Source organism: Micromys minutus (assembly GCF_963924665.1).
Source record: "Micromys minutus genome assembly, chromosome: 1".
NCBI lineage: Eukaryota > Metazoa > Chordata > Mammalia > Rodentia > Muridae > Micromys > Micromys minutus.
Window position 1 is genome coordinate 8,481,303 of NC_137969.1, and position 27,729 is coordinate 8,509,031.

Below are 27,729 nucleotides of genomic sequence, written 5' to 3' on the forward strand. Positions count from 1 at the left end.
GTCTGGATTGAGCACATCTACTTCAGGATTATCAGTGGCCCTACCCTAGTCCAAGAGTCTTGTGTGCTGCAGCACAACCCAACAGGGTCCCTGGGGCTCCTTCTCCAAGCTCTCTCAACTCTGCCCTAGGCGTTAGCCCACCCTGTGGACATTTTATGTGACAGCATCGTTTCTCTTCACCTCTCAGCCATTTTCTATACTGTCTCTAAGGAACTTGGGTGCTGTACATTTATATAGGTGTTTGCCCATTGGTGAGAGTCCCCTGTAACCACTCATGTTACTGAGGGTGGGAAGTAACACAGATGCCTTCTGTACTGTTATAACCAGCAACCATTTAGAATCAATAGCCAGACACATGAATTCAAAGTAATCTGCTACGACCGCGTCAGAAGAGACTGCAAACTACTTCAGTACAACTCACCACCGCTCTTTTGGTGATAAACCAAAATAAACCAAAGATTTGAAACTATAATTTCTTCCTTTATATTTGTCTTAATATTACATGAAGTATAATCAGCCCTGTTTTGGGGAGTCCCCTAAAGGCATAAATTGCATTATATTTATTCTTTGGTATTCTAGACAAAAAGACAACCCTGTTCTAGAAAAGCAAGCCTTTGCTAAAAAGCAGCCTCCAGTTTTGTTGGGGTTGACTGGGAGATGTACCCTTTCAGCAACAACTCCCAGTCACTAAAGTAAAGGAAACTAATTTAGCATAATTATTACTTCAATGTCAGGTAAAACATAAGGTAAAACTCTAGTCCACAAGCTAATACAGAATTTAGTTTTATCTCTATGAAGTATCTGAATCAAAGGCGATGATGATGCACGCATTGAGCACATCCCACAGAAGACATTACAATGGTTTACACTTCCTCTTTATTTATTCCTAGAAACGGCCCGGATTGCAGAGTTTTCATGGATGAAATATGGAATTGAGCAGATTCCTTTTCCTACAAAATTATGGTATAAACTTGCTCAGTTTTCTATCGTATTGCTGATAACCCTTATGGGCACTGTTTGTAAAGTAAACCCCTTAGGGACCGGATGTGCAGAGCATGCTGCAAGGTGCATGAAATAAGCCAGAACTGAGCGTTTACATGACCTACATCTGACAGACACAGCTCTGAACACTGGAAAACATCACGACACAGAGAGAAATTAATAGAAGGCAATACAGCTCAGTCCTGAAAGGGTTAAGTAGAAACAGTAAAATATGTTTCTAACCATCCATCCCAAGTAACAGTGCTTGAAAAATAAATCAAAGTGACACAGAAAAATCACACATTTGTTTGTTCAGTACTCACCAGAAACACAGCTGCTTTGGAAAACAATGTCTGTCAACTTGGTTAATAATCAAATAACATTTGCTTTCAAACAGGAACCTCTCCCCACAAGAAGATGTGGGTAGAACAACTAGTGGACTAGTTATTAAACGTTGCACTGGAATTTCTCTGTGGTTGGCCTCAGACCAGTTTCTCTAAATCAAAAGCAGTACTGGCTCCCTGCCGTGTCTGGGACCCAGGACCTGGAAGCTAAGGAAGGAACTTTCCAGAAAGAGCTGAGGGGCTGCACGGGTGAGACCCTCGTCTCAAGAGAACACAAACACAGCCTTAGCAAATAGGCCTGAGGCCCTGGACTTGACCCCAGCACCACACAGAAAAGGAACCAAACTGTCAAGGCTAAGATGATGGCAGTAAGAATGACAGCCTTTCTACTAGTTTAACTGCAATTGTACAAAAGGCATCCCATATTCTCAGGTTTTGACCTGCCTTCCAATCAATCTCATGACAAATTCAAGGGGCTAAAATACATGGTGGGTCTCAGATTCTGCATTTAGACATGTTTGAAGAAGCTGTGTAGACTCACTAGACAGAACGGAAACCACACTGCAGCTAAAGAATTCCCCGTTCTAAGAAGATAAGAGGATAAAGAGGACCAGCATCTGCAACAGCATCAACAAGGAAGAAACGTTCCACAGTGACTGGGGACAAGACTCCTGTACATCATATATTGAAACTGATTTACAAATCCACAAAAAGGACTTTTAATAAAAGCAGCTGACAAAAGAACTATCAATGACATGGTAAAACAGACATATCTGTTTATGCTGTTCTGTGGTAGGAGTCTGACATAGAACCATAGGAAATGCCTTTATTCTTACATTCTTAAACTTTGTAAAAAATAAACAAACAGGAAAACAACTTATGCCTAATTGTTTCAATTCTTACTAAAACAAACGAAAGAACCAAAATGAGATATAAGCATTTTAAAAAGTCAAAGTTCACTTTAATAAAGCCATGAACTTGAAAACGTACTTTAAGCTACAAAGCTGAGTAAGGAATAGTTTGTTCTTCAAAAGCATCTCCCCTGTCCTCAGTTAACGACTTAGCTAAATCCTAAATCTAGGACCTCAGAAAGCACAGCAAACTGCAAAGTGCTCAGGCTCTGAACAGAGTGCAGCGCGCGGCTTCCATCACAACTGAGGAGCAGTGCTCGGGAAGAAGGTCTGAAGGGAAGCTGAGAACACTTACTGCAAAATAGGTAAGGCCACAGTGAGCTCTGCCTGGACCACTGAGACAGCCTGGAGGTGTGAGGGGGAGGTGGGCTGCAGCTCATCTGAAGAGAAAAGGGCCATACCGCGCAGCCTGGGGTAAGGCTGTCACCACATGTTTTACAGCCACCTTCCCCCGGACAAGCCACAGAGGAGGCGGCTTAAAGTCGTTCGGAGTGGCATTTACAGTTACATACGGTCCACAGCCGACACGTGAAAGCAGCAAAGCGGGAACGCAATGGTCCTGACAGAAGAGTCTAAGGGTCGACGTGAAAACTCTCAGAAGCCCAGAGAGCCAGAGAGACACCGAGAAATGCCACAAGTTACAGTCTGCACTGGTAAGGTGCTGGTGGCTCCTGTTGTAAGGGACAGTAAAAGCTTACCACAATCTAGAGGTAGTCTTTACTCAAGGGTGATGGCATCACTAGACTGTGTCCTTTGACATCACATGTGTGGTTCTTGTACTAACTGTAGCCCAATGAGTCTGCTGCAATTCCCGAGAGACTGAACAAGGCATTGCCAAAGTGCAGGGAAGGAACAATAAACCTGGCAATCAGCACTCAGGCTGGCGCACGAGCCTGGATGCGCGCAAAGCTCAACTAAAGAGGGAAAAAATGGACAGAACATTTCTACTGGGAAAAAATAAAGGGGCAAAGAGGAAGACGGAAATATAAGTTACATTTGTATTTTTATAAACTTACAACTATCTGCCTCTAAGGTACTGTCTTCTGGCTACTTAATTCAGTTTATTTAGTTATCATCTAATAAAAGCCATCTTATGGTCTTAAGTTTAAAATTATAATGATGTTCTGGCTAGGCTAAAAAAAGGAAAAGAAATACAATAAATCATCCTGCAGAGACTTTCCTCATTTTACCCTAAGGGCACCATCTTGGTAGCAAATAATTCTCATGATATTTTTTTTTGCCATTTGCCAACAAGGTGGGAAACACCCTGTTAAATGTAATCACTGGGAACATTCCAAGTAACGATAAAATGTTTAACTTACACATAATACAAGTTATGTACAAGATTTGGGGGAGGGGAACCTGAACAACTCCTGGAACACAGATGAACCGATGAACAGGCAGGGGCGCAGAGCCGTCAAATGGCGGGATTCAGCGCCATTTCCTCAGGAACTACAAAACGGCCACACAGAGCTGTTAGCATCTTAGATTACCACCATAAATACATTTCTTTAAAAGGGGAAACACAGAATAACTAACAGGATCTGAGAACAGACTAAGTTAACATACGTTGCATGTATTGCAGGCAAGGCAGAGGCATTTTTTAAAGCTTTTGCAGACTTCATATAATCTTAAAAAAAATATGCAGGCCTTTACAAAATTTGACTTGCTGAAATCAAAATAATTCCAACTTATGAAAAAGTCATAAGACTTCAGCTTAAAAAAAGTTCCAGCCTTAGACAAAAGAGCCTGGAAGTGTTCTGCACTCAGATTAAACAAGCTTGGTCAGGCTCGAACCTGAATGGACTTCAGAGCCAACCCTCAAAGGGCGGGGAGCGCAACCTGTTTGGTAAGAAGGTGTACTGCATACTCTGATATAAAAAGGCATGGTGAAAATGTACCTTTACTAAAGCTTATGCAAGTTCCTTGGTCCATAAAACTATGTTAGGTTTGTTTCTTCTAGCTTAACCTGTACCCCGGCCATGTAGCTATTTCCTGACCATTAAATCAAAACCAAACCAAAAACAACCGAAAAGGGGCGAGAGAGACAGGTGACCACCTGGATTCCCAACAGCCTGTACATCTGGATGTTGTTCATGTCACTGTGGCTTCTGCACTTCACATCTGCACTTGGAGTTTTGAATAGATCACCTGGTATGAAATGTTTCCCCAAGAAACCACAAAAGACCGTTCACTTTATCCTTGCCTTTTTCTGTCAACTTTTTGCCGAGTTCAAGTCAGTTTAAGTCCCAGCAAAAAGACGGTAGTTAGGACACCACGGTTGCTGTGGATGATGTGACACTGGTAGAATTTGTGCTGGCATTTGTGTAGTTTCCGTCGCTGTTTGTGTTTGACTCGTTGGTGGGCACTTGGCTTGAGTTGGCTCTGAGAATTGCTCCTGCTGCGCTGCAGTGTGGCCGTGGCCCTGGTTCTGGTGTGTAGGTAAAGGTAAGGCTGGTGGAGTAAATGATTCCATCATTACGGACCAAAGTTACTGGAACCTGGACTGGCTGTCGGACCCATCTCCAACCTTCTCGGAACGCAGAAATGTCTGGGACCACACAGAGCATGCTCTCTCCACACCTGAGGAAGTACACAGCACTCAGAAGCGTTTCCAAAGCAAACACCGCTCTGCACGGACAGGCTCAGGTGCCCACACCCCCACCCCAGGCGACAGAACAGGCTCTATCGGTACCTGTACATTGTTTCGGCTTCTACATCCCCAAACCACACTCGTAAATTTGGAGTAAAGTTTTGTCCTGTGAGTTCAAGCATTGCTACGTCCCCGCCGCCATTCAACTGCAATGTAGAGAAAGCATGTTAAGACAGCGCTCTACTCCTCACTGAAGAACAGCGTGGGCTATATGCTCGCTTTCATTTTCATGAAGGTCAACAAGTTCAGATTTATAAAACATCTTGTCTAATGACATGACTACAAAGCTAGCTGAAGCTATTTCAAGATAACATTCAGTGTGATGTAAGCTTCCTTCAATGTAAATACACTGCTCCTATTTTTATTTTCTATCAATAGTACATGTAGGAAGAACCCAAATTGTAACATTAAAAGAAAATCAGTATCACAGCAAGTAAGTTTATGGCACGTTATAGCAAAGAACAGCAGTAAAGACGAAATCACCTTCCAGCTGAACAACCTCACCTGGAGACTTTCCACGACAGGCACAGGAGTGACTGGGGCAAGAACGGGGCCCATCCCCTCGTAGAACGTGTACTCCGCCTTATCTGTGCTGATGATTGTCCAGGACGCTCCATCGTTTATCATCTCTTTATTTTGTTCTTTTGGACATGGAGTGGCCTTAAGAGAAACAGATGTTCACATATTGAGTTTTATAAACATCAGAGAGCAAGAAAAATTTACCAAGTAACATTCACCTACTTCATTAACAAGGAGAGAACTTAGAACAATCTGGGAACATCCTAATAAGCTTAACCCCTACACGAATGCTAACGGGTGCTAACATGAAGTCCACAGGCAGCAGTTTTTGCTAGAACAGAAACACTCCAGCAATACATTAAGTCACACCTCACAGCCATCGTTCTGTGCAGCATTACTACTTCATCAGCGGGTTGGTGCCTGTGATGGAAAATGCAAGTGGACTAAGAAAGGGAATCTCCAGAGACTACAAGTCTGCAGAACTAGAAGCTCTGTCACTTCAGAGGAAACAGGGCTGACCTGGGGTCTAGCTCACCCACTAGTGTGGTGCAGAGCCATGCGTCTCCAACAGCAGTTTACAAAGGAGTTCAGCATGAAGCCACAGCAATCCTATTACAACATCAATCCATGTCACAAATGTCCTCTGAAAGGTTCTGACAGTGGCACTACTAGGGGACCCCAACTGTAAAGAGGATGAAGACTTAAGCCCTCTTGTTGAAGCTTTCTCTCTCCCACTCACTTTCTTTTGGAGGGCTCACTGAATACCAGTGCTCCACTGTGTCCCAATGCTCTCTGAATGCCAGATGAAGAATCCTGCAACTTGCTGTGAGCAACTTCTCTAAGAATACTCTCACGGTCTTGAGTTCTTAGAGGCAGGGTCATGGGCATGCCTGAGGGCAGTGTGTTACAACCAAAGAACCCAGGCTTCCTGTATGTGAATATAATTACCAGCTGATGCGAAGTATGTCTTTGTAAACTGCCAATCGCTTAGTTTTCAGTACATCTTAATCAGTCATTACTATTCTGCAATGTGTGCACTGAGCAGAGGACCAGGTAGGCATTCATCACTGAGCAGCAATCCCAGGCCCAAGGTTTGGATTTCAGTGGTCATTTTATAACATACCTGAAATTGAATTATTCTTTCTTGAGAAAGGCACAAGTACATTCTTTCTGTATCCTTAAGGTAAAATGCACATTTGTGGAGTTGTGATACAGGGTCGTCTGCATCCAGTAATGCTGTCTGCTTATCAACTTTCCTAATTATCTGCATTTCAACAATTTAAAAGTCAGTCATACATAGTATAAACTACATGACAACGTGTTAGTCATTTGTCCTAAACCTACACATTAAGAAACAGTTATAAGTCATTCTACATTTTATAAAGATGCAATACACATATAAAAGTATTGTAACACCCTTCAAAGAACACATTTAAAAGAACAGGGCAGGCAGCCATTTGTTGTCTAGACTAGTGCTTTTTAGATATTAATGCACACAAGGACAGCCTGGAGCTCTTCACTAAAAATGCCTTACCCACCATGATTTGTTTGAGGCTTGATATTCTGTATTTCTAATAAATTGTTTAGTGTTGTGAATGCTGCTAATGGACATAGTATTTTGATTGTCATGTTCTGACAACCTTTTCATTAATGTTCAAATTAAATACTGTACGAAAACATTCAGTAGGCAACTATTGAGTGTCCTAGTCAGAGCAAAAATTATAATGGGATTAAATTACCTTATTAACATTATTTCAAGACCAACATGTTCATTGGAAAATGTGATCAGGGAAGTGGCAAAGCCCTTAAAAGTATTAATAGCTGAGAGACAAGGCTAGAGTAGGCTGACTGATCACCCTTCCAATACTTCACAACGATTATAATCTAGACCAGTGGTTCTCAACTCCCAACTGTAAAGTTATTTTTGCGGCTACTTCATAAGTGTCATTTTGCTAGTTATTAATTATAATACAAAAATCTGACAGCTGGTGTCAAATATCTGGTGTTCAACTCACACAAAGGGGTTTCAACAAACAGGTTAGGAACCACTGCCTTCTGTCCCAGAGTTTCCTTTGTGACTGCTTTCCAAGGCCATCCAGACCTCAGGGCAGGTGACCCTCATGCACGTTTTCTCTGCAGTATTTCACCTATGAGGTGCCTGACTTGGATATTCTTCCTGGAACCGTGTCTGACAGACCTAAACTTACAGTGCGCTCACACATCACACCTACCACATCTCCATCATACTGAGTATGCTTACCTAATGAAAAGCACAAGTTTGACATTTTTTTCAACTTAAGGGAAAAATAATGCCTTAGTTTCACTACCTGGTGAACAAGAAGGTCCATCCTATGCTTGTTCCTAAAGTAAGAAACATCAAGGCTCCTAATTTTAAACAAATGTCTTATTCAACTTCCATATAGAATGATGCTTGTATTTCTGGACTATTGAAAGCTTAAGTCTCACATTCAGCTATAGCAGGCAACACACAGAAGAACACAGCGCATTAAGTTCATCATCATAAAAAAGCCAATGACAAACAACCCAAAAATAAACCCCACACCAAGTTTATTAAAATACTGTAGAAGACATCAGCAATTCGCTTGTGACTAATTCTTTAAGAGCACGTGTGGATTGAGCCAGTGGCTGATAGGAATAAGAGGGACTTGCACTTCACATTAAAAACGTAAGCATAAGAACCAAGCTACCTTTCCTTGCTTGTTTTACATCTCATACTTACCAATCTGGGGAGCGCCATGCCAGTAACTGAGCACACAAGCTTGACAGTCTGTCCGTAATGGATGTAGCCATCTCTAACTGTGAATTCCTCTCCTTCCGACTCATCATCATCCACTATGAGGGTGCAAAAAACAGACCAAACGGTTATCCTTAAAATTTAGTATATGCTTAAGAAAATAACAACTTACTACCCCAAGAAGGAGAACATATTGTTTTCACACTAAAAATACCAAATGTATATTTTATACTCACAGAGATGAATGTAAAATGCTCCCCACTGTTGTGAACTAGCATGGAAATTTCCTCCTTCTACATGCAGGTATCTGGTACTAACTGTCTGGGATCGAAGTCGATTAAACAGCGCCACCTTTGTTCCTGAGGCAATGCACACTGCAAAGACAGGGGGATTTCTACTGAAGTGGTGGAGAAGGAGTTCACAACAGAACAGACTTCTGCTTGGCAAATTATGGTATTTTTTCACAATAATGCAAAGAACATATTCTGGTGGCAAATATTTCAGTCTTCCCAATATATTCCAGGATAGGGATAGTAAACAAACAAACAAAGGTTTATCTCTTTACAATATTATCAAGATTGACATAAAGGGGGGATTTTTTTAAACTATTTTTATTTCTGTTTAATTAATTTAATTTTAAGTTAGTTTATGTTTTTCCAAAAGACATAAGTTAAAATAAAAATAATACAAAGAACTTTCTTGTACCCATCACCCAGTCTTCCCAGACGTCAACATGTCACTCAGAGTGACACAGGACATTTAATGTAGAGATGATTGTTAAATGGAAAAATCACCTTTAAAAACAACAAATGCTTAATGCTAGATACTTCATTAAAGTAACACTCAACCACTAAAACTATGTATGCATAAATTCCTGTGTTATTATTGCATGGAAAGGCCAACTATGAGGCTCTCTATACACTGTGGTCCTGCTAAGCAACAGTGCAAGAGTGTCCCCACATGCTGTCACCCCATCCTGTGAAATATGTACAGAAACGTCTCTAGAAGGATGTTTACCAAAGCAGCCAGCCAGTGCCACCGCATTATGATTTTAGGGAATTCTACCATCAGCCAAATGCCATGCAGTATTGTACTATATGAAAAATACTTGTTTTATAATTAATAAAATTAAAATTTTTAAATAAAGATGTACTTTAGATGTGAAAAATACATCTACATAAGAAAATATCCTAAAAATGCAACAAGTTTTTTGCACTACAAATGATCAATATAAACAAAATAAATAAATAGAGATAAGACGTGAGATATGATGTGTAAAAACCCAAAGCTATGCATTAAGAGTCTCTAGGGACGTCAGTGAGAGGACAGGCACACGCTGCAGCAGTTCAGAAGACCCAGTGAAGCTGCTGCCGGAGGGAGATGGCTGCACCGCATGGCCGTCTTCTTTTTATATAAATCTCAAAGGTATTCAATAAAAACCTAAAGCCAGACAACCAAGCACACTGTGTTGAAATGTAGACTCAGAGAGTACACAACCTTAATGAAATAGCGGTTTCTGCCGGAGACCTTTGGAATCTGGGTTCGCAGAGCACACTACAACACTTCTTTAATTGCTCTTGGGATCTTGGGCACTGTGGGACTCTGAGCATCATCTTCCTATCTAGTCCCTCTGATGAAAGGACCAAAGCCCTCCATTTCCCCAAATGCCCCTGGAAACAGTAAAAACCAATCTAAAGTGATCCTAATAAAGTAACTGAAATTCTCAGAACACTATGATTGAGACTCAATCACTTCATTAGGCCAGACAATACCCATTTATCCTTAAATTTAAAACACAGTAAGGCCAAGAACTAGTAGTTAACAGTGAACTGGCTACTGACAGAACCACCTTTAAACTTTAAAATGTTTGTTTCATTCCTGTAATGTGAGAATTGGGAGCAAATGAAGAAATGTGAGCATACGTACAGTCAGCATTTTTCAGTGACTGCTTCTTTTTGGAAGGTTTGGAGATGACCTTTATCCGCTTGCTGAGGAACACACCAATGTCATCACTATTGCCATAGAACATCTTCACGGACAACATGAAATGTTTTCTCTTGTCTGAATCAGATATGTACAATGTTTTGGCCGTGCAGTAGTTCTGTAGAAAAAAAACGAAGTGGTAACAGGAAGCCCGAGATGGGTGTGCACCTTTGCTGTAGCGCCATCTGCTCGGACATGAGTGACATCACCGATGCATCACCTGATAAACTGTTAGCGCTGCTCTAAGAGAACCTTCTTTAAGAACTTTTCAAAACAATGAGGAATGGATGACAGGCTCACGAGAGGTCAGACTCTTCCCAAATGTAAGCAACAGCAAACCACACTCAGCTTAGGTGCCAAGATGGGGAAATTTAGTTCAGAAGGTTGGACTGAGTCTAGCATCTCCCAGACCCTTCTGGAGATGGTGCTGAATGTGGACCTTGCCATTCAACTGAGGGAGCTGAACACCACAGTCATTAACAAAGCTACCCTTAGGGTGGTTAGAAAACTATCATATCTATTATTCCTGTTCCTTAGTTCAAAACATTATTGAATTGAAAAAAATTTAACTTAATACTTTTCTAGACAGTCCAAGTCTACCTAGCACAAGAAGCAGAGGAAAGTACAGTTGGGAACACCATCTGAATCAACTCAAGCTGCACAGAAAATAATCCAAGAATCTCAGAGCCCAGCCCTGCTGGCTGTGGACAAGCAGTAATTGAGGACTTGTCTAACTGTGGACAGGAGCCCACAGTAATGGATTCGCTGGCTTCTAAGTCTGTGTGGTCTACAAGCTGTTTACTAGCAAAGGCATTCATTTGAATTCCTTGAGTTTTAGTTATATACAAAAAATGACTACAGCATTTACTTTAAAAGCCAAAACCCTGGGGCTGGAGAAGTGGCTCAGTGGTTAAGAGCACTGTCTACTACTCTTCCAGAGGTCCAGAGTTCAATCCCTAGCACTCACGTAGTAGCTTTTAACTATCTGTAGTGTGATCTGATGCCATCTTTTGGCATGCAGGTGTGTATGCAGATAGAGCATTCGTACACATAATATAGAATAAATAAAAATTAAAAAACTCTATAATTCCTATTTACTTTGTTTTACATAGTTTTATGTTTCACAGAATCACACCACTCAATGTTACAGCAATTATTTGATTTCTGTAGTTAAAAACTGACTATCTGGAACAAAAGTAATAAGACTATCATAATTTAGCAAAGTATACAAAAACAAACAAACAAACAACCTATTGGTTGCAGTTTCAAAATAGCTCTTACAATGCTTCTGTTTATATGGCTGAATGCTTTGGTAACCAAGTATCAACTAAAGAAAATAGTGCTAGACTGAATGGGAGCATAAAGCATTCTGGATCTCTTTAAGCACATACGAAAGAACTGTTTTTTAAAAAATGAGAGCTTTGTTTAATGGGTTCATTCATACAATCTCCAAAAAAACAAAACAAACAAACAAACAAAAAAGACACAAGAGTACAAAAAAAAAAAAAACAAAAAAAAAAAACCCATGCATCTGCCAAAATGTTTAAAATGCTGCTACAACTTCACCTGTAGGCAACAGCTCTGAAATTCGCCGTTTCCTTAACCAATGTGAACTAAGGGGCCTGGGTCACAACACGGTCCTCTTTTACCAAACAGGGCAAATGATGTCTCAGTTTTATTACAACTACTTCTGCTGTGTGCTCCTTTTAAAATGCAGAACAAGTACCACTCATTAGAAAGTAGCTAGTGAATCCTAAGCCTTTGTTCTTAAAATTTTTATCAATACAGACTGTTAGTAATAGATAAAAAGTTCTGCAACAGTTTGTCTCTATAACAAAGTTACACAAGAAAATTTAAATGTTATCTTGAACATTCTAAATTTTGAAAGGCCTTGCTGTATAGAAGGCAAAACAAGACAATAGCAGTAAAACTTAACTACAGTAACAGTCTTTGTGGTGGAGTTCTCTTACACACTTAGATATGCATCTGTTCATACAGTAAATACAGTATATCTAACTGTCTGAGGTGGAGTTCTCTTACGCACTTAGATATGGCATCTGTTCATACATAGAGAGGCCAGTCACATCCTTTAAACACCAGCTAAAGGTCAAATCTGCTCTGGAACATAGGATAAAGTCAATGTATTAGAGCAGATGGTCACAGAACAAAACTAAGATTTGTATCTAAACAAAAAAACTACATCCTAATGGGAAGGCCTAAGATCAGATCAGTTAATTTTGAGCACTAACATTAATGGATATAATCTGCTTCAAGAAAGAAATACTGTCTAGCATACATAGAACAGATGCTCACCCCCTGGGTCCTGCTCGGTGGGGAGAACACAGCCCTTTGCGGAGTCCTTTACTACTCACATGCACATGTGCACCTGTGTCCTATCAACAACCAGGACTTATAGGTCTAACATAGGACAGAAGGAAGGGCTCCATGCAGAGATCGCCCCCAAGGAGCTTAATACCAGGATCTGAGGAGGGAAGCTACTGACTGGGTGGCTTTGGCATTACTTCACTGGAAGGTAAATGACGAAAGCTAGAACTGGGTAAAATGAAAATAAAGTTCAGCCAACACAGTTCCACATAATGGTAGCTAATCCCTGGCTTTTAAAATTAACTGTCCATCTACCCATCCACTCATTAAAGAACTGGGTATGCGGCATGCTGTATGTAACTCCAGAAATTATCTTAACAGGAGAATAGATCAACCTGTATTTTCTTTAAAGTTCAAGGGACATGATTTAAAATGGTTTACTGCTCTACTCTTTTACAACAAGCATTCACTGTTGTAATAAATACTATCCTAAGCCTTATCTAAAATCCATGGTCAACAAATGTTACTAACTAAAAACTAGAAAGACCTGATGACAAGCATCCAGATTTGAAGGTTAGGTTTAAGGTCTTCAGCATGAGTAAATGTGATAAACAATTTTTAACTCCTAGCTCACTACCCTCAACACTCCTATACAAAACATAAATATCAAAGAGCCAACAAAGAGTTAGTTATTAAATAAGGAATAAGGAAATAGCGTTTGCATGATAGTTTGGATGCTAGGTAGTCACTGAGATCAGAATCATTTTCAAAACTTTAGTATTACGAGAATACCAAATTAGTAAGAATAAAAATTCACAAACTGTCAGAAAGCCAGTAGACAGCGTTCTCTGTGTAACCTGTGTCCTGCACTGGTGCTGGTTAGCCAAGCCACTACACCCAGCCCGTTCCTCTATCATGTGTGAACAGCTACTTCCCATCACGGGATAAAGGGAAGTCGACAGAATAAACCAAAGCTGAGATCCACTATCATTACTACCTGAGTGTTACAATACTGCCAGGCAGAAAATGAGGGTTAGTCTCCCCATAGAAATCTGATTTACAACCAAGACAGCCAGGAAGCAGGAGAAGCCTCCTGGTGCTGCCTTTAAATGCCAACACATACACTGTAAGGATTCTCTGAGTCACCAGGCCATAGCTGTCCTCAAGGTATACTTGTGGTCCTGACACACACATGTCGCTCAAGAGCCCTTAAGAAATAAGTGCAATAGGCACCGGTGTGAAGAAAACAGAACTAAACATGGCAGGACTGACTGCAGCATGTGTGTCTGGAATTTACCTTCCCTTCCAAGTTCAGCTGCTGCATTTCTTGGTCACTATTTCCTATTCCAATAAATGCACAGGGTTGAGACTCTTGTTCAGAACAACCATCTCGTTCCATTTGTTCTTTTTTTTTCTTCCAACCACTGCCCATAAGATACACACAAGGAGGAGGGCAAAAAAATCTGGAAAAAAAAAGTAGCAGAAAAAAATTAAAGATCATACTTCATTCTTTTAATATATGAGTTCAAAATCATATTTCAATGTACTAAATTGGTTCCTAGCAAAGCATTTTGATCATTTATAAAGCAAATCATCATGTCAAAAGGACTGAGATAAAGACCTTATAAATAAAGACCTAATAAAATCTGAAGACTTATACCATCAGTTAGATTAGTCCTGCTTTAAGCAGAACTTTGAATTCTCACAGCTCAAGGTTCTGAACTACTCGACTAAAATTTGGCAAACAAGACACAAAACATAATAGATCACTACAGAATCTGTGATTACTAAGTTCTAGCCAAAACAACACCATTTATTTTAATGCTATTCTTGTTCTATTACATTTAACTTTATTTGGCGATTCAGCAGGAAGAGCATAGGGAAGCAACACCCCACGCAGGCACCCGAGGGAAGACGAAGCAGCTGCTTGATGTGAGTCCTATAGCATCCATGCTTTATGTGCCTTAGCCCTGAACACCTGCTTCCAGGACTGCATCTTAGACGGAAAGAACAATACACTGTTTTTCTTCAGCTCATGATTACTAACAGATTTAAAAGCACCCTCCCAAGTTCTCTCCACATACAATGTCTGTCATAACCTAACAATCAAACTATGTATGTATCTCCGATGTAAGGCAGAATGTACTTGCCAATGATATGTAATACACCTTTGCCTAAAGATGCCCACTGATACATACATACCTTAAAATGTTTGTGTCCTGCTCTTTTTGAAGAGGCCTGAAAACTCAAATGACTAGTAAGCAGGCAAGCAAGTAGTATAAATGATGAACCAGGCCCAGTTAACACGTAGGAGTATCTTTTACTCAAAGATACTACCTTCCTTCCCCTTTCTTAAAACCAAAGGCCCTCATGGTAATTCCTACCTTTTATATAGTTATGAACACAGAAGTGCTTGATTATGCTAATGCTGCTATAAGCCTAACTGTAACAATAGTCAGCTACCTGTGCTCAGTGACGATTATAAGGAAGCAGCGGGCAAAGATGACCAAGCACTGACACTGCTGAACTGAGCACACGGGCCTCCCACTGCCCTGCGACATCTTCTAGTCAACTGATAGTCTGAATTGAAATTTACCTGAAACTCAGACTAAGAAAAGTAAACTGTGTTGCTGAGCACAGTGCTGCATACTTTAATCCCAGCACTTGGGAGGCAGAGGCAAGCAGATCTCTGTGAATTTGAAGCCAGTCTGGTCTACACAGTGAGTTCCAGGATAGTCAGAACTATATAGATAATATTGTAAATAAATAAATAAATACACAAGCAGATAAACAAACAAACAAACAAACAAAATATCTGCCTGTGCGTACAGTCTCAGGTCTGCGGATGTAAGCTGCTTGCTTCCTCTTCAGCAAACCAAGGATAGCATGAACTCAACAACCTCCAAGTGTTCTGGCACCTTCTTTTCTCAACCCTGATCAGGTGACTTTCCAAGTAACTGACACATATAATATACAAGAAGTGAGCTGAAACTATTCAGTATTTGTTAGTTCTCCAAATACCCCCAGGTACCAGGAATATAACAATACAAACAACATCAAACAAAAATCACTATCCTCATGGAACTTACACTCTCAGAGGGTTGGGGGAGGATGGGTATAAAGTTAATATAAAAACCAAGACTGTTAGCTAGTAGTAAGTACTTACAAAATAAAGCCAGGAAAGGGTGGTTAAATATGGACCGCCTAAGGCAGCCAGGGAAAACTTCCTTAGGGAGGTAACTTTGAGGCATTTAAAATAAAGGAAGACAAAACATAGAAGCAGTGGTTAGAAGAAGGGGATCAACCATGAAGAGGAAGTTGGGGGCAAAAAGGTTGAGTAGCCCAAGTATGTCCTGCAGAGGAAAGAGTGCGCAGTAGAGAAGGAAACCTCTGTGGTGTTTCTGTAATACCTAATTAATCAACACAAAACAACAGGAGCTTTCATGCTTGCATGCTTACACGTGGGGCCAAGGATATCAAGGTCTAGCCCAGATACTGGGCCCAGGTCCCTGTCGTTCCAAGTTTGTAGAGATGCTTATATAGGCGGACATGTTTTATAATTGATTCAGTTTACTTCTACACCAGAAATCTTTCAGGCTTTAATGATGGTGGCTACCAAATGCATAGCATGACACATCAAGTACCTAGGATAATACTCAGTCCTGTCAAACAATATGGCCTTTTTTTCTTTTTAAGCATCTTTTAACTGACAAGCAATGCTATGCTCTCCCACTTGGTGGCGATATGTACACATTTAAAATTTTACTCATTGCAAAATTACTCATTATTTTAGTGAATGACTTACCAATCCTTTTCCCTCAAATCCTGTGAATATACATGAAAAAATCTGATAGATTCAAAAAGGGCTTTTTTTAGCTTGGTATAACAATTAAGTTTGGCTAGACAAAATCCAAACTTGTCACCACTGAAGGAACATCTGGGAGCTCCTAGTATATCAATTACCCCAGTTAACCCGTTAGAATCAGAATCTAAGTATCTAACTAGTTAGTAATTGTCCCAAGAACCTCCCATAAAAGGAGACAATGATGAACATGAATATCATACTAATATCAGTAGACACACACACACAATGACATATCTATCAATACCAAGTAATTTAAGCTTTTTAAATGAAGTTTTCAGGTTCGATATTTTTAGCATTATTTACTGGAATTATTTTTTATGACAGACATGGCTAAAGTGTCTGTGGCCATGTCCCAAGGTTACTTCATACTCCATACCTCAGCGCAACTCTTTAAAACAGCCTGAACCTATTCGGGAAAACTGGCCAGTCACACTTCTCTCCACACACACACACACACACACACACACACACACACACACACACACCCCAGACACAAGCCAATACAGAGAACTGGCCAGTCCCGCCTCTCTCCTCTACACAAGCACGCCAATACAGTTCTTCCTGTTTTGTAAAGTAGCATATTTACCTTCCTTGAAAACATTTGAATACACATGATTCAAGAGGTGGAATCGAGTAGTTACTATAACATCTTCATTCTTTTTCCTTGGAGGTCAAAAGCTAAAATTCTTCAAGTATTTAATGGGGTTATAGATTGACCAAGACATAACTAAATAATATAAGGTAAAACAACCCAGGCTACTATGATAAAGACAATCATTAAAATGTTTATGATTCTTGATAAGCCACTGCAGCCCTGTGGTCTATTTCTTACAATGACTAAGGAACCCTTGGATTACTTCAGAGATCTCAGCCATCCACCGTAAAATTAAATGCTGCATGACTTTGCATAGGTCCTTTTGCACTAGCAACTAATGTAATTTAAAAGGGAGCCGTGAAGAAGATCTAACTGATACGAGCAGAATGGACTGCCCGAGGTCATGTGAGCGTTGTGCTTGCCCCATGCTGCAGTGAGGTCTGGCCTGGCCGCTTTTCCGGCACCTTTTCCGGCACCTTTTAATTCCTTAGCCCTGACCCTCTGCTGTTGCTAACCCATGGAGGGCAGTAAAATAAGACAGCACCAATACACTCCCAGGTAATAGCACACACCTGTGGGGTTTCACGTCATAGAAACAGCTTGAATTTCTACTTTTTTGAAACTACAAAGAGTTTTTAAAATCCTGGAATTAGTGGTAGAAGTTCCAATTCTGGTACCAAGGATAACAATTGAAGCCAAGGCATGTTTAGAGTTCCTTATCTTCATTTCCCTTAACATGTACATTAAAACCCTAACACTGGTAGAGCACTTCTCTGGTTCAAGACCAGAGTGGCTAGGCAATCTCTATTTCATCTCAAAAAGCAGAACTGGCCTTAAACTTAGCATTCTTTAGTGGTGAGAAGCATCTTTGCTTAGAAAACAACTGACTAGTGTGAACTTAAGTTCCCAGAAAAAGGGCCACACCCACGTCACCGAGGCTGACTGACTGTAAGGCTGCAGCTGTGGAGAGCTGGGAAGCTGCAAACTCGGAGCTAACTTCTCCGGGGCTACCTTGAGTCTACACCCTCCTGGCTATCTTGTAAAATCTGCAAGCATCAGATGACCAGCTTTCACCTTCAACAGCCAATATGCCCTCAGACAGCAGAACAGCCCTTTGCTGTAACCCACTAAACCAAGAAAGGCCTCTTGATTTACATCGTTTTGTTCTCAAACTTTAAAAGCCATATTCACGTTACAACAGAGCATTTGAGGTGACCTGAATCTGTATTCCTGAGCCATGACCATTTGTACACAGCTCTAGAATTAATCACTTTATGGTAACACACTACACATACACACTAAATTTTATTATTTAAAACCCAAACATAGAAATCCATGTAGGGCCAAGTTAATGAGCAAAAAGAATTTGTTATTCACATCAACTTCTATGTTTAGCTAGAAATGAGTAATCACGTTTCACATGTCAAATAAAACAAAACAGGGCTGGGGCTGGAGTCTATTAAAGAGCCTTGGGATGTAAGAAAGGCCTAGATGTCCGACCACCCACCTCACCCACCTCAGAACAGAACTTTATTGATCTGAATACCAACACTGCGCTGTGAGTGCTAAATATCATCTCCACTTCACCCCTTCACCAATTTAGTAACTTTGCTGTTTTTTTTTAAAGCTCGGAGATCAGGGAGAGACTTCCTGATTACCTTCTATCATGCAAAGTGATTTGATTATACATTTATAATTCATTTGCCATTTCCACAAATTCTAAGATTCCTTCCATTCTTTCAACACAGTCTTCAAACTCACACTTTCATTCCTTCCGGCCAATTCCCAAAACTCTGACCACCCCCAACACACACAAGTAGGGTATCTTTAGCCAATAACACTTAACCAAAAGCTGCTGTTTGAAAGACAATGCTTACAGGACCTGGCGTCAGGTGAGAACAGCAGAGGTGAGGTTCTGAGCCTGCAGTGACCTGGTCCAGGAGGCCAGGTTCGGCTCACTGCCATGCCTACCGTGTGGTAACTTCAGCTGGGTGTGTGGGATGTGACCAAGTGGTAGACCACGCTCTTTGTGTGTGCGCACAAAACTCTGGATTTGAGCTCTAACACCAATTTTGAAACAAAACCCTGACCAAAAAGAAGTCCATAATCAAGCCAAACATAAAGAGATGTGAGTTTCATGAAAAAGACTACACAGAAACAATATTCATTCACTAATTATCATTATAGATAATTTCTGTGGCACCCAATTAGGTTTGAGTACATAAAGATTTGTCTTTATTTTCCTTGCAGTGTGACCCAGGCATTCTTGGGCACAGGGAATCCTCTTGGCTTGGCTGCCAAAGCAGGTGGGACTACAGGTGACAATGCTACCACGCTCCATGTATGAGCAGATGAACCTTCCTAACTACCAGATATTGCTTCAAGCGGTTGGGAGCTCAAAACTTTTAGGCCTTGCTTATGTGCAACTATGTGCCTACCTGCCTACCTACCTATTGTGGCATTGGGTGGCCATGGGGGCCAGAAGAGGATGCCAGTTCCCCTGGATCTGAAGTTCTAGCCAGTGCAGACATGAGCATTGGAAACGAACCAAGCGGTCTCTTGGAAGAGCAGAAAGTATTCTTCACCATTCCCAGACTTTTTTGAAGCAGAGTCAATGTTGATCAAACCAGTCTCACTTCTCTATAACCCAGAGCTTAGAACTTGCCATCCTCCTGCCTCAGTCTCTCCAATAGCCAGGATTACATAACTGTGTCACAGTGGTCTCATCCTTTTTAAAAACGGCACGGAGTGGGGTGGGAGGGTGCAGTTGTTTATCAAAGTACACTTTACCCACAGAAGGAAAGATGCTTTGTAAATTCGAATGTGTTTCTAAGATGCTTGGAACACAGTTCTAAAACAGACTTAATTTTGGGATATGGCCAGATGGTGTTCACTGAGTTTTCTGATTTGAATATGCCACAATTCACTGTTTCTCCCCTTTAAGAGATAAGTCTTCTCTTACCTACTTTTTCTTTTCTACCATGCAAATAATCCCAGGAATAGAAACAAGTCTCAGACATAAATATAAATCATATGCAAATTACAAAATAAGCCAAACACCCAATGATCTTACCGTTTTTCATTTCCATACGACTTCTGTGCAACTTTTGCATGAAGAATGAGAACCGTTTGATCCCCTCGCTCTTTTAAGTAATTCCGCATTGCTTCCCTATAATCAAACATAAATATCACTATTGTAGAGATGGTGCTGTCAACATCTTTCTTTCACTAAACACAAATGGAGAAACAGCGGCATGAGCTGCTGTAGAAAGTCGTGTGTGGAGGCAGTGTAGACCCACTCTCACCCAAATCCTGGTTTTCCAAATACAATTAGCGTTTACAGTGGTGATGAAATTAACTGACTTTCTCTGTAGTTTATCTTCCTCCTCTACCCTTTCACTCAGTCACAGCAAAACCTCAAATCACCAAACTGCTGCTGCCAGATCCCAAACTAACAGTCTCCCAAGGGACTTTGTTAAATATGTTTAAAAGGCACTAACTGAAATTTTAGAAAATTACATTAAGTAATTTCAAAAAATTCAACATCACATCAAATGAAAACTATCACAGGCTTAATAAGAAAATGTTTTGTAAAAATTTCAATGTATATTTCTTCATTTAAGTGCCACACAGGAGGGAAAACTCTACAGGTTCAAGCAGAATCTCAATTCTTGAGATGTTCTACACTCTACAAAATTTAAGTCAGGAATCAAATATTTTTATAAAATTCAACTAACACTATAAATAAAGACAATCATACAAGTGGATATCCAAATGACAGTAATAAGCTGTCAAAGCTGCCAACTGTCATAAAACCATTAGATGTAGGCAACTATAGGTTTGTGTCACTTGCACACTAACCTCCCTGGATCACCCAGTTCTGAATCTGACTACTGGAGCTAACATGTTTCAGGCTGGATAAAGGGGTTTGATGAGAAAACCTAAATGACATTTATTCCTACTGAGAAAAGAGGTTTTAGCTGCAAGGCATGAAAAGTGATCCACAGTATGGGCAGAGATAAAACCTCTCCCATTGAAGGGAACTAAAGTGAATGGAACAGCACACTACCAGTGCTGAAACATGGTGCCTGTCTAGGTCTGGGTAAGTTCTCCATGATCTGGGTACTGAAAGACCAGCGTAGCTATGGGAGGTGACTAACAGCTCAGAGCATAAGATGCAGGGAGGGAGGGGGGTTATAAGATAAAGAACAGTGGCTAGGAATATGGCCTGGTGGCCAAAACCTTTACAAGAGGGCCAGATTCCCAGAGCGCATCTAAACACCAGGTGAGTATGGTGAGCCACCTGCAGTTCCAGCCTTGAAGGCAGAGCCAGATCCCTGGAGCAAGACCAGCTATACTGGTTAAGTTCTGGGTTTGATTAAAAGACCTGGCTCAAAACAATGAGGTGAAAGAGAGATTGAGGAAGATTCCATAATATACATGAAAAAAAGGACAAACCAAAATAAGATTTAAAAAAAAAGTCAGAGACAGCCAACACCCTGTCAAAATCTGTACAAAAGTCTCGGCATGGAACTTGAAAAGCAGCTATTACTTTAACTGCTTTATGCAAGTTTTAAGTGCAAGCACATTTTCTTAACTTCTACTAACAATATGATCTATGTATCACTTAGTAGTTATTTGCTTATGTTTACAGGTTATGTGTTTGCTTTTCTTATCTTCCTAGACGCACAATAGAGGCTTCAAGTAAAAGTGCTCTGTGTGTAGAAAGTCTTTTTCTAGATAGACAGGCTAGACTAAGGCCCCAGGCACACAGGGCTGCCTTTTCTGGCTGCACTGGGAGAGGATGCAGCTAATCTTGCAGAGAATTGATGTGCCACCAGGAAGGGGAGGAAGGAATAGAACTCGGGGAAGATTAGGGATTGGGGGGTGTGGAGGGGGAGAAGAGATAAAATTTGGGATGTTAAAAATAAAAGACTGAAACTGAGAACTAAGGCTGTGCTAGTTAATTTTTCTAAGCAACAATATTCATACAACCAACAACCTTGAGGTGACATGACCAAACACAGTTAAGTTGCTTTCTTAAAAAGACACAGAAGAAGCAGGATCAAAGCTGGGCAGTTCAGCTATCTCAAGGACAAAGCTATACTACTGGTAGTCCAATGGCTAAGCTAAGCCACATCTCTGCTATGAAACGTTCTGTTACTTTTGAATCTGAGGTTTGTCTCTTCTGTGGAGCTACTGGGAAAGAGGAAAAAACAAAAACAAACTTAAAAGATGAGTTAGGCCCCCACAAAGTAGTTCCTGTCAACAAGTTAGAGGTATCATTGTCTCCCTTTTAAAGAGCCACCCAAGCTCCTAACTATATGTACACGCTGCAAGAGAGGATGGAGAGGGAACCGGAGTAAGAAAGAACAAGGCAGGGTAGGCTTTGAAAGGTCCTTGAACACATGGTCCCCACATTATACTCCCTACAACACAGTGGAGACAAACTTCTTAGACACTTTTCCTAAAGCAGACTCACTTCAGAGGAGAGTAAGACTTCAAAGCTGGTATTGGATAGTACTAAATTTGGTATAGAAATTATTAAGAAAATATCCTAATTTCAAGTTTGTATTTAATAAAACTAATTTCACCACAGAATTGGTTATTGGTTTTCAATTTTCATTTGCCATTAGACACATTTGCCAAGTTTGCATAGGCAATGAAGACACGTAGTTTGCTTTAAGAGAAGCAAGGCCTAATTGAGTTCTCCCACAGCACATACGCTGAGTCGCCCAGGCTATCTCCTCCATGAAAAGGTTACTACAATGTTAAGTTTTAGTGAGACCTGGCTGGCCTACCACATAGTGGCTTCAGCAGCACACTACACCAAACTGCAATAATTCTCAGTTCCCTGTTCTGTGGGGTCTCTGAGACCTGCTCTCTCCCATCCCAGGAAACCGTTCTCATCTGCATCCTGTCAGTAAGAGCAGTTTGCACTTTCTAGAACTTGTATATGCAGAATTCAGGCCTTTTGTGAACTTCTGGACAGAAATTTTTGTTTGCATAAAGCATTAGGCTGTAATTGTGCTTCCTGAGTTTTAGTAGCATTTGGGCATTGCCGACCTTAGGTAACAGCACTCTATCCTCAGAATAACTAGGAACTAGATCCTCTTTCCCGACATTAGGAAGGTATAATGGTGTTTTCTCCTGTAAGCACTCTGTAGAACCCAGCACTGAAGCCAGCTGAGTCTTAGCTCCTGCAACGGACACTTCTGGGTTGGTCTGGATTGGTTTCCTTCTCACTGAAGATTCTGTGTTGCAGCTTGTCTGTGTGGCTGACTGAGCTCTGCTGCTTCCCGAGCCCCACAGTTCTTGCTCTTCCACTGAGCTGTGGTTGATGGAGCTCGGAGGCCTTGCTGTCTTACTGCTCTGCTCCTGAGCTTCATTTTATAAAAGCATAATTTAGTCTGAGCATGATTCTACAAAGACAAACTTGATTATGTGAATTTTTTTTTTTTATTCTGACTACTGAAAGCAGGCACAATTCATAGCCTTCCATAGCCTTTAGATGTGGTTTGTTTGCAGTTTTCCCTAAAGTTGTGGGTAGTGTTTGTATGCAGAAGACTAGATAAGACTGCTCTGCAGATCTGCACTGCGGTCCCACTCGAGGTCTTCAGTAAACACATCCACTGAGCGTCATCTCCGTCCCCTCGTGACGCCCCAACAACAGTGCTGTGATACTTAGAGAAACATAAACACTGAGAAAGACGATCATCTGTTGCAATATAAATTATCTTTCTCAAAATTCTTGGGACTAGAAGTATTTCAGATTACAGAGGATTTTATTGTTTTTATATTTTGGAATATTTTCATAGATGTTAATATTTGAGCATATATGCTCTAAAATCTGAAACTTTTTAAGTTATTATGTTGGAACTTAAAGGGGGGTGTAGTTCTAGGGCAATCAGACTTCAGATTCTCAGATTATGAATGTTCATTGAATACAGACTAATAGGGTTTTAATATGTTGTATCTTCAGAGATGTCCCAAATTTGTCTTCAAATCATCTTCTGTGTTTATCATTTTATACAATTCTCTCTTTTTTTTTTCTTTCTTCCCTCAATCCTTCTTTTCCTCCTTGGATCTCAGGCAGCTTTGGACTCACTGTGTAGTTCAAGTTGGCCCTGAACTCACAGAAGTCTGTGTGCTTCTTCCTGAGTATAGTATTAAATAAAGGTGTGCACCAACCACCATATGCAGCCCACAGCTGTCTTCAGTATGTATCTTAAGAGTAGTGGTTACTTGGTAAAATAGCCTAAGCAGCCATCTATATGAACCAAGAAGAATGTGAATACAACAGAACACCACAGAGCTAATACAGAACTCTGCAGGCCTAAGGTGCTATAATAAATACATGGCGGGTTTAAAGAATGCAGGACAAGTTAAGTGAGGTCCCAGTTTAGGTGCACACGCACATGCACACACACCTCTCCCCCCCCAAAAAAAATTTAATTTGGGGGGGGGGGGAAGGTCAATACCAAGGAATGAAACTAAAAAAACCATTGGTTTCTTTATTTTAAAATTTTTAAGTTAATTCTTTGAAATATACTAAGAATATAGACTGTAAAATTACTTATATAATTAGAACACTATATTATCATAAAAGTAAGTAAATCTTAGAGGTTTTCTTTAAAAATGATAGGGGACCCATATTTGAATATTCATTTCAGAAAGCATATATTAAGTCTCTCAAGTCTTTGCCTTACACATCAAAGTCTGATTGGCTACACATAGCTGCAGCTGTGACTGAGTTTCTAAAAATACTTCATTTTTAAAGTATACCCTTTTATTTCTACATCCCCTTTTAGGAGACAAGAGAATGGAAGGGCTCAAGATGTATTATCAATCTCTGATATTACTAATTCATATTAGTGTCTAAACGACAGGATCTATATATACGCACAATGTTTAAGTGGCTAGTATAATGCTTACCTAGTGAGGCGTTTAGGTGGAGGCCGCTCACCAAACTTCCTGGGGAAAAAAAGTAAGGAAATAAAGTAAATAGGCTATCAGATAAATATTACAGTAAACCATAAGGCATTAGAAAATGATCCTTATGACTTGTCAATCTTAATTATCAACAGTATAAGAACTCCCTCAGCAATCATTTGTGTCCCAAAATAACAAATATACAATACAAAGAGTTCTTAAAAGCAACAGGGCCAGAGAGAAACCACCAGAGAGCACACATGGAAGGACCCATGGCTGAAGCCACATATGTAGCAGAGGATGGCCTTATTGGGCATCAATGGGAGAGGCCCTTGGCCCTGTGAAGGCTCATTTTCCCAGTGTAGGGGGATGCCAGGGTGGTGAGCTGGGGGAGCACCCTCATAGAAGTGGGGTGGAGGGGGTGGGATAGGGGTTTTTCCCAGGGGAAACTGGGAAGGGGGATAACATTTGAAATGTAAATAACAGGAAAAGGAAAACAAATACTTGTTGCTTTTACCCAAAGACACAAATTCAATCACCAGCACCCATCTGCCAGCTCACAAGCAACTGTAACTGCACGTACAGTACGGGGTGGGAGTGGGGGCTGTCTTTTTCTGCCCTCCTTGGGCACCAGGCACAAAAGTGCAACACGCACACAGATGGAGGCAAATACACACATGAAACAAATCTCAGAACAAAACAAAGGCCAACACCAGGCTTCATACACATAAGCAGATGAAGATGGCCAACAATAAACTTTTGAAGCATTTCACAGAAAAACAACTAAGACCTGTGAGGTAAAGGTGGGTTAAAGCCTGAGTTCAATCCCTGGAACCACATGGTGGGAAGAATGCAAATTCTACTCTGCAGCCCCAAGATTTTGCAAATAAAATACTTTTGTGTTTAACTTTTATTCTAGAGTATATTCAACCTTTTACACACAAATTTTGAAACCTACAACCTACCCCGCACAATGTTTGTTTTCCTGATATACCAAGAAAGCCTAAGCAAATAATTTAAACATTCACTATTCATAAATGACTGCTACAGAGGATGGGTTGAATCAGAGGGAGGACCAAATGCACCACTGTGTCACAAGGGTAAGAGGGTCTGACAGGGGTGGGACACACTAAACCCAACACACTTACACAATTTACAGAAGCAAGTGAGGCACCAGTCAAAGGCCACCGGAGCACTAAGACAGTAAGAACCTTATAGACAAGAAGAAATGGGGAATGAAATCAAACATTCCAATGACCACTGTGTGACAAGATCAGCAAGCACTCTCTGGGATCTAACAAAAATTAATTATATGGATAATTTAGTTAGACAATAAATGCACTAAGAATTCAAATACAATTTTTATTCCTAGAACAGTCTAATTCAGCCAAACCTAGATTAGATTATCAAGTAAATATCAGAGTACCTAACCCATCCCTTCTATAAATAAATACTCATTAGATCAGGTCAATGACAATAAAACATGCTGATACAGCATCATACACCCTCATAGGAAATGTGAACACGATCATGCAGTACAAAGGTCTGCTGAACAATTACTCTAGTCTAAATGTTATTGCTGTACTCATAGGTAAGCATATACCTACAGATAAATAGGATCACTGTATTCTAAATGTTATTCTTATAGATAAGTGGATATCTACAGAATGTTATTCCTGCACTCATAGATAAGTAGGTACCTAGGATCGCCTCGTGTCAGAGGCTTCTCTTTACAGTAAATGGAAAAGATCACAGAAAACCACAATACAGATCAAAAGATTGTAGGGAGCCCAACCTCAGAGGATGTCACCTACACCATAGTTCCTGCATCCATGGTTCAAGGAACATCTTAAAAGAGAGGCAGACAGATTTCAAAGGTAGAACACCAGGAAGCCTGCTGTGACAATCTCAGAAATGGCTGCATAAACAAGGCCTAAAGAATGGCAATATCAAAAGCAAACCTTATGGCTCACATTCCTAGACAAGGAACTATAAACTCATGACTGCTGATGGGGAGAATTAGCTCCTCTCAGGGGCTGAGACAAACTGGTTGTCTAATATAAAGAGATGCACACTGGAAATGTACACACAAACAGCAAATCAGTTCAGCAGGTTGTATTTATATATTTGTGTATACATTTGTGTGTGTGTGTGTGTGTGTGTGTGTGTGTGTGTGTGTAAAACAATAATCAGGGAAGGAGAGGCTATTAATTGGAGAGTAAGAAGAGGAGCTGTAAAAAGCTTGTGGGAGGTGACTTGGGAGGACCTGTGTAGAAAAGGGTAAAGTTACATAAATGTATTTTAATTACAAATATATTTTTAAAATCCCAACTGTCTGCAGAGCCTGGTAACATTTTATACAAAACCACAATTATTTAACCTAGCTGCTATGCTAAGGTGAAGAATCCTATAAATACTAAGATCAAACTGCTTCTTCAGTGTTGAAAAGATCCAATAATTGTTACATGCAATCCTGACCTTTTTAAACAAATATGCCAGTCTATTTATTGGAGACAGTGATTACAAAATAGACTTTCTGGAAAAGATCCAATAAAATATGTAACAGTTCACACTGCCTAACTCTGAAGGTCACGTGTACCCTTCTAAACCCAGACTACATGATATACCCATTAAAGAAAACTAATTTTCCCTCTCCCAACAGGTATCAGATACAAATAGCTTCTTGTTTGGATATGAAAGCTTTTTCTTTAGTAGCCGACAATTAACCTATAACTTAACAAATACGCTGAGAGCACCTTGGAGCGCTTGGCCCTAAATAAAATGTCTTCATGAACCTCCTCCCCTCCAGGCTCAGGAATCTGTGCTGAGGAGGTGGAGCCACTATAAAAGGCAGACAGAGTAGATG

General features: G+C 40.4%; 1 protein-coding gene across 2 annotated transcripts in view; it reads right to left on the minus strand.

Annotated features, from left to right (window-relative positions):
• Positions 1–577: 577 nt before the first annotated feature.
• RBPJ (recombination signal binding protein for immunoglobulin kappa J region) overlaps positions 578–27,729 on the minus strand; it is a 55,679-nt gene continuing 28,527 nt past the window's right edge. Inside the window, exons 2-11 of one of the 2 annotated variants that reach the window (XM_080908143.1) lie at positions 24,867–24,905; positions 20,005–20,100; positions 13,769–13,934; positions 10,090–10,264; positions 8,400–8,537; positions 8,149–8,261; positions 6,532–6,672; positions 5,394–5,549; positions 4,932–5,035; positions 578–4,819 (exon numbers count right to left, since the gene is read on the minus strand). In XM_080908143.1, the coding sequence (XP_080764269.1) occupies positions 4,504–4,819; positions 4,932–5,035; positions 5,394–5,549; positions 6,532–6,672; positions 8,149–8,261; positions 8,400–8,537; positions 10,090–10,264; positions 13,769–13,934; positions 20,005–20,100; positions 24,867–24,905 (1,444 nt within the window). In that variant the 3' untranslated portion in view covers positions 578–4,503. The remainder of the gene's footprint in view (positions 4,820–4,931; positions 5,036–5,393; positions 5,550–6,531; positions 6,673–8,148; positions 8,262–8,399; positions 8,538–10,089; positions 10,265–13,768; positions 13,935–20,004; positions 20,101–24,866; positions 24,906–27,729) is intronic. The other variant, XM_080908144.1, reaches the window with a different exon arrangement.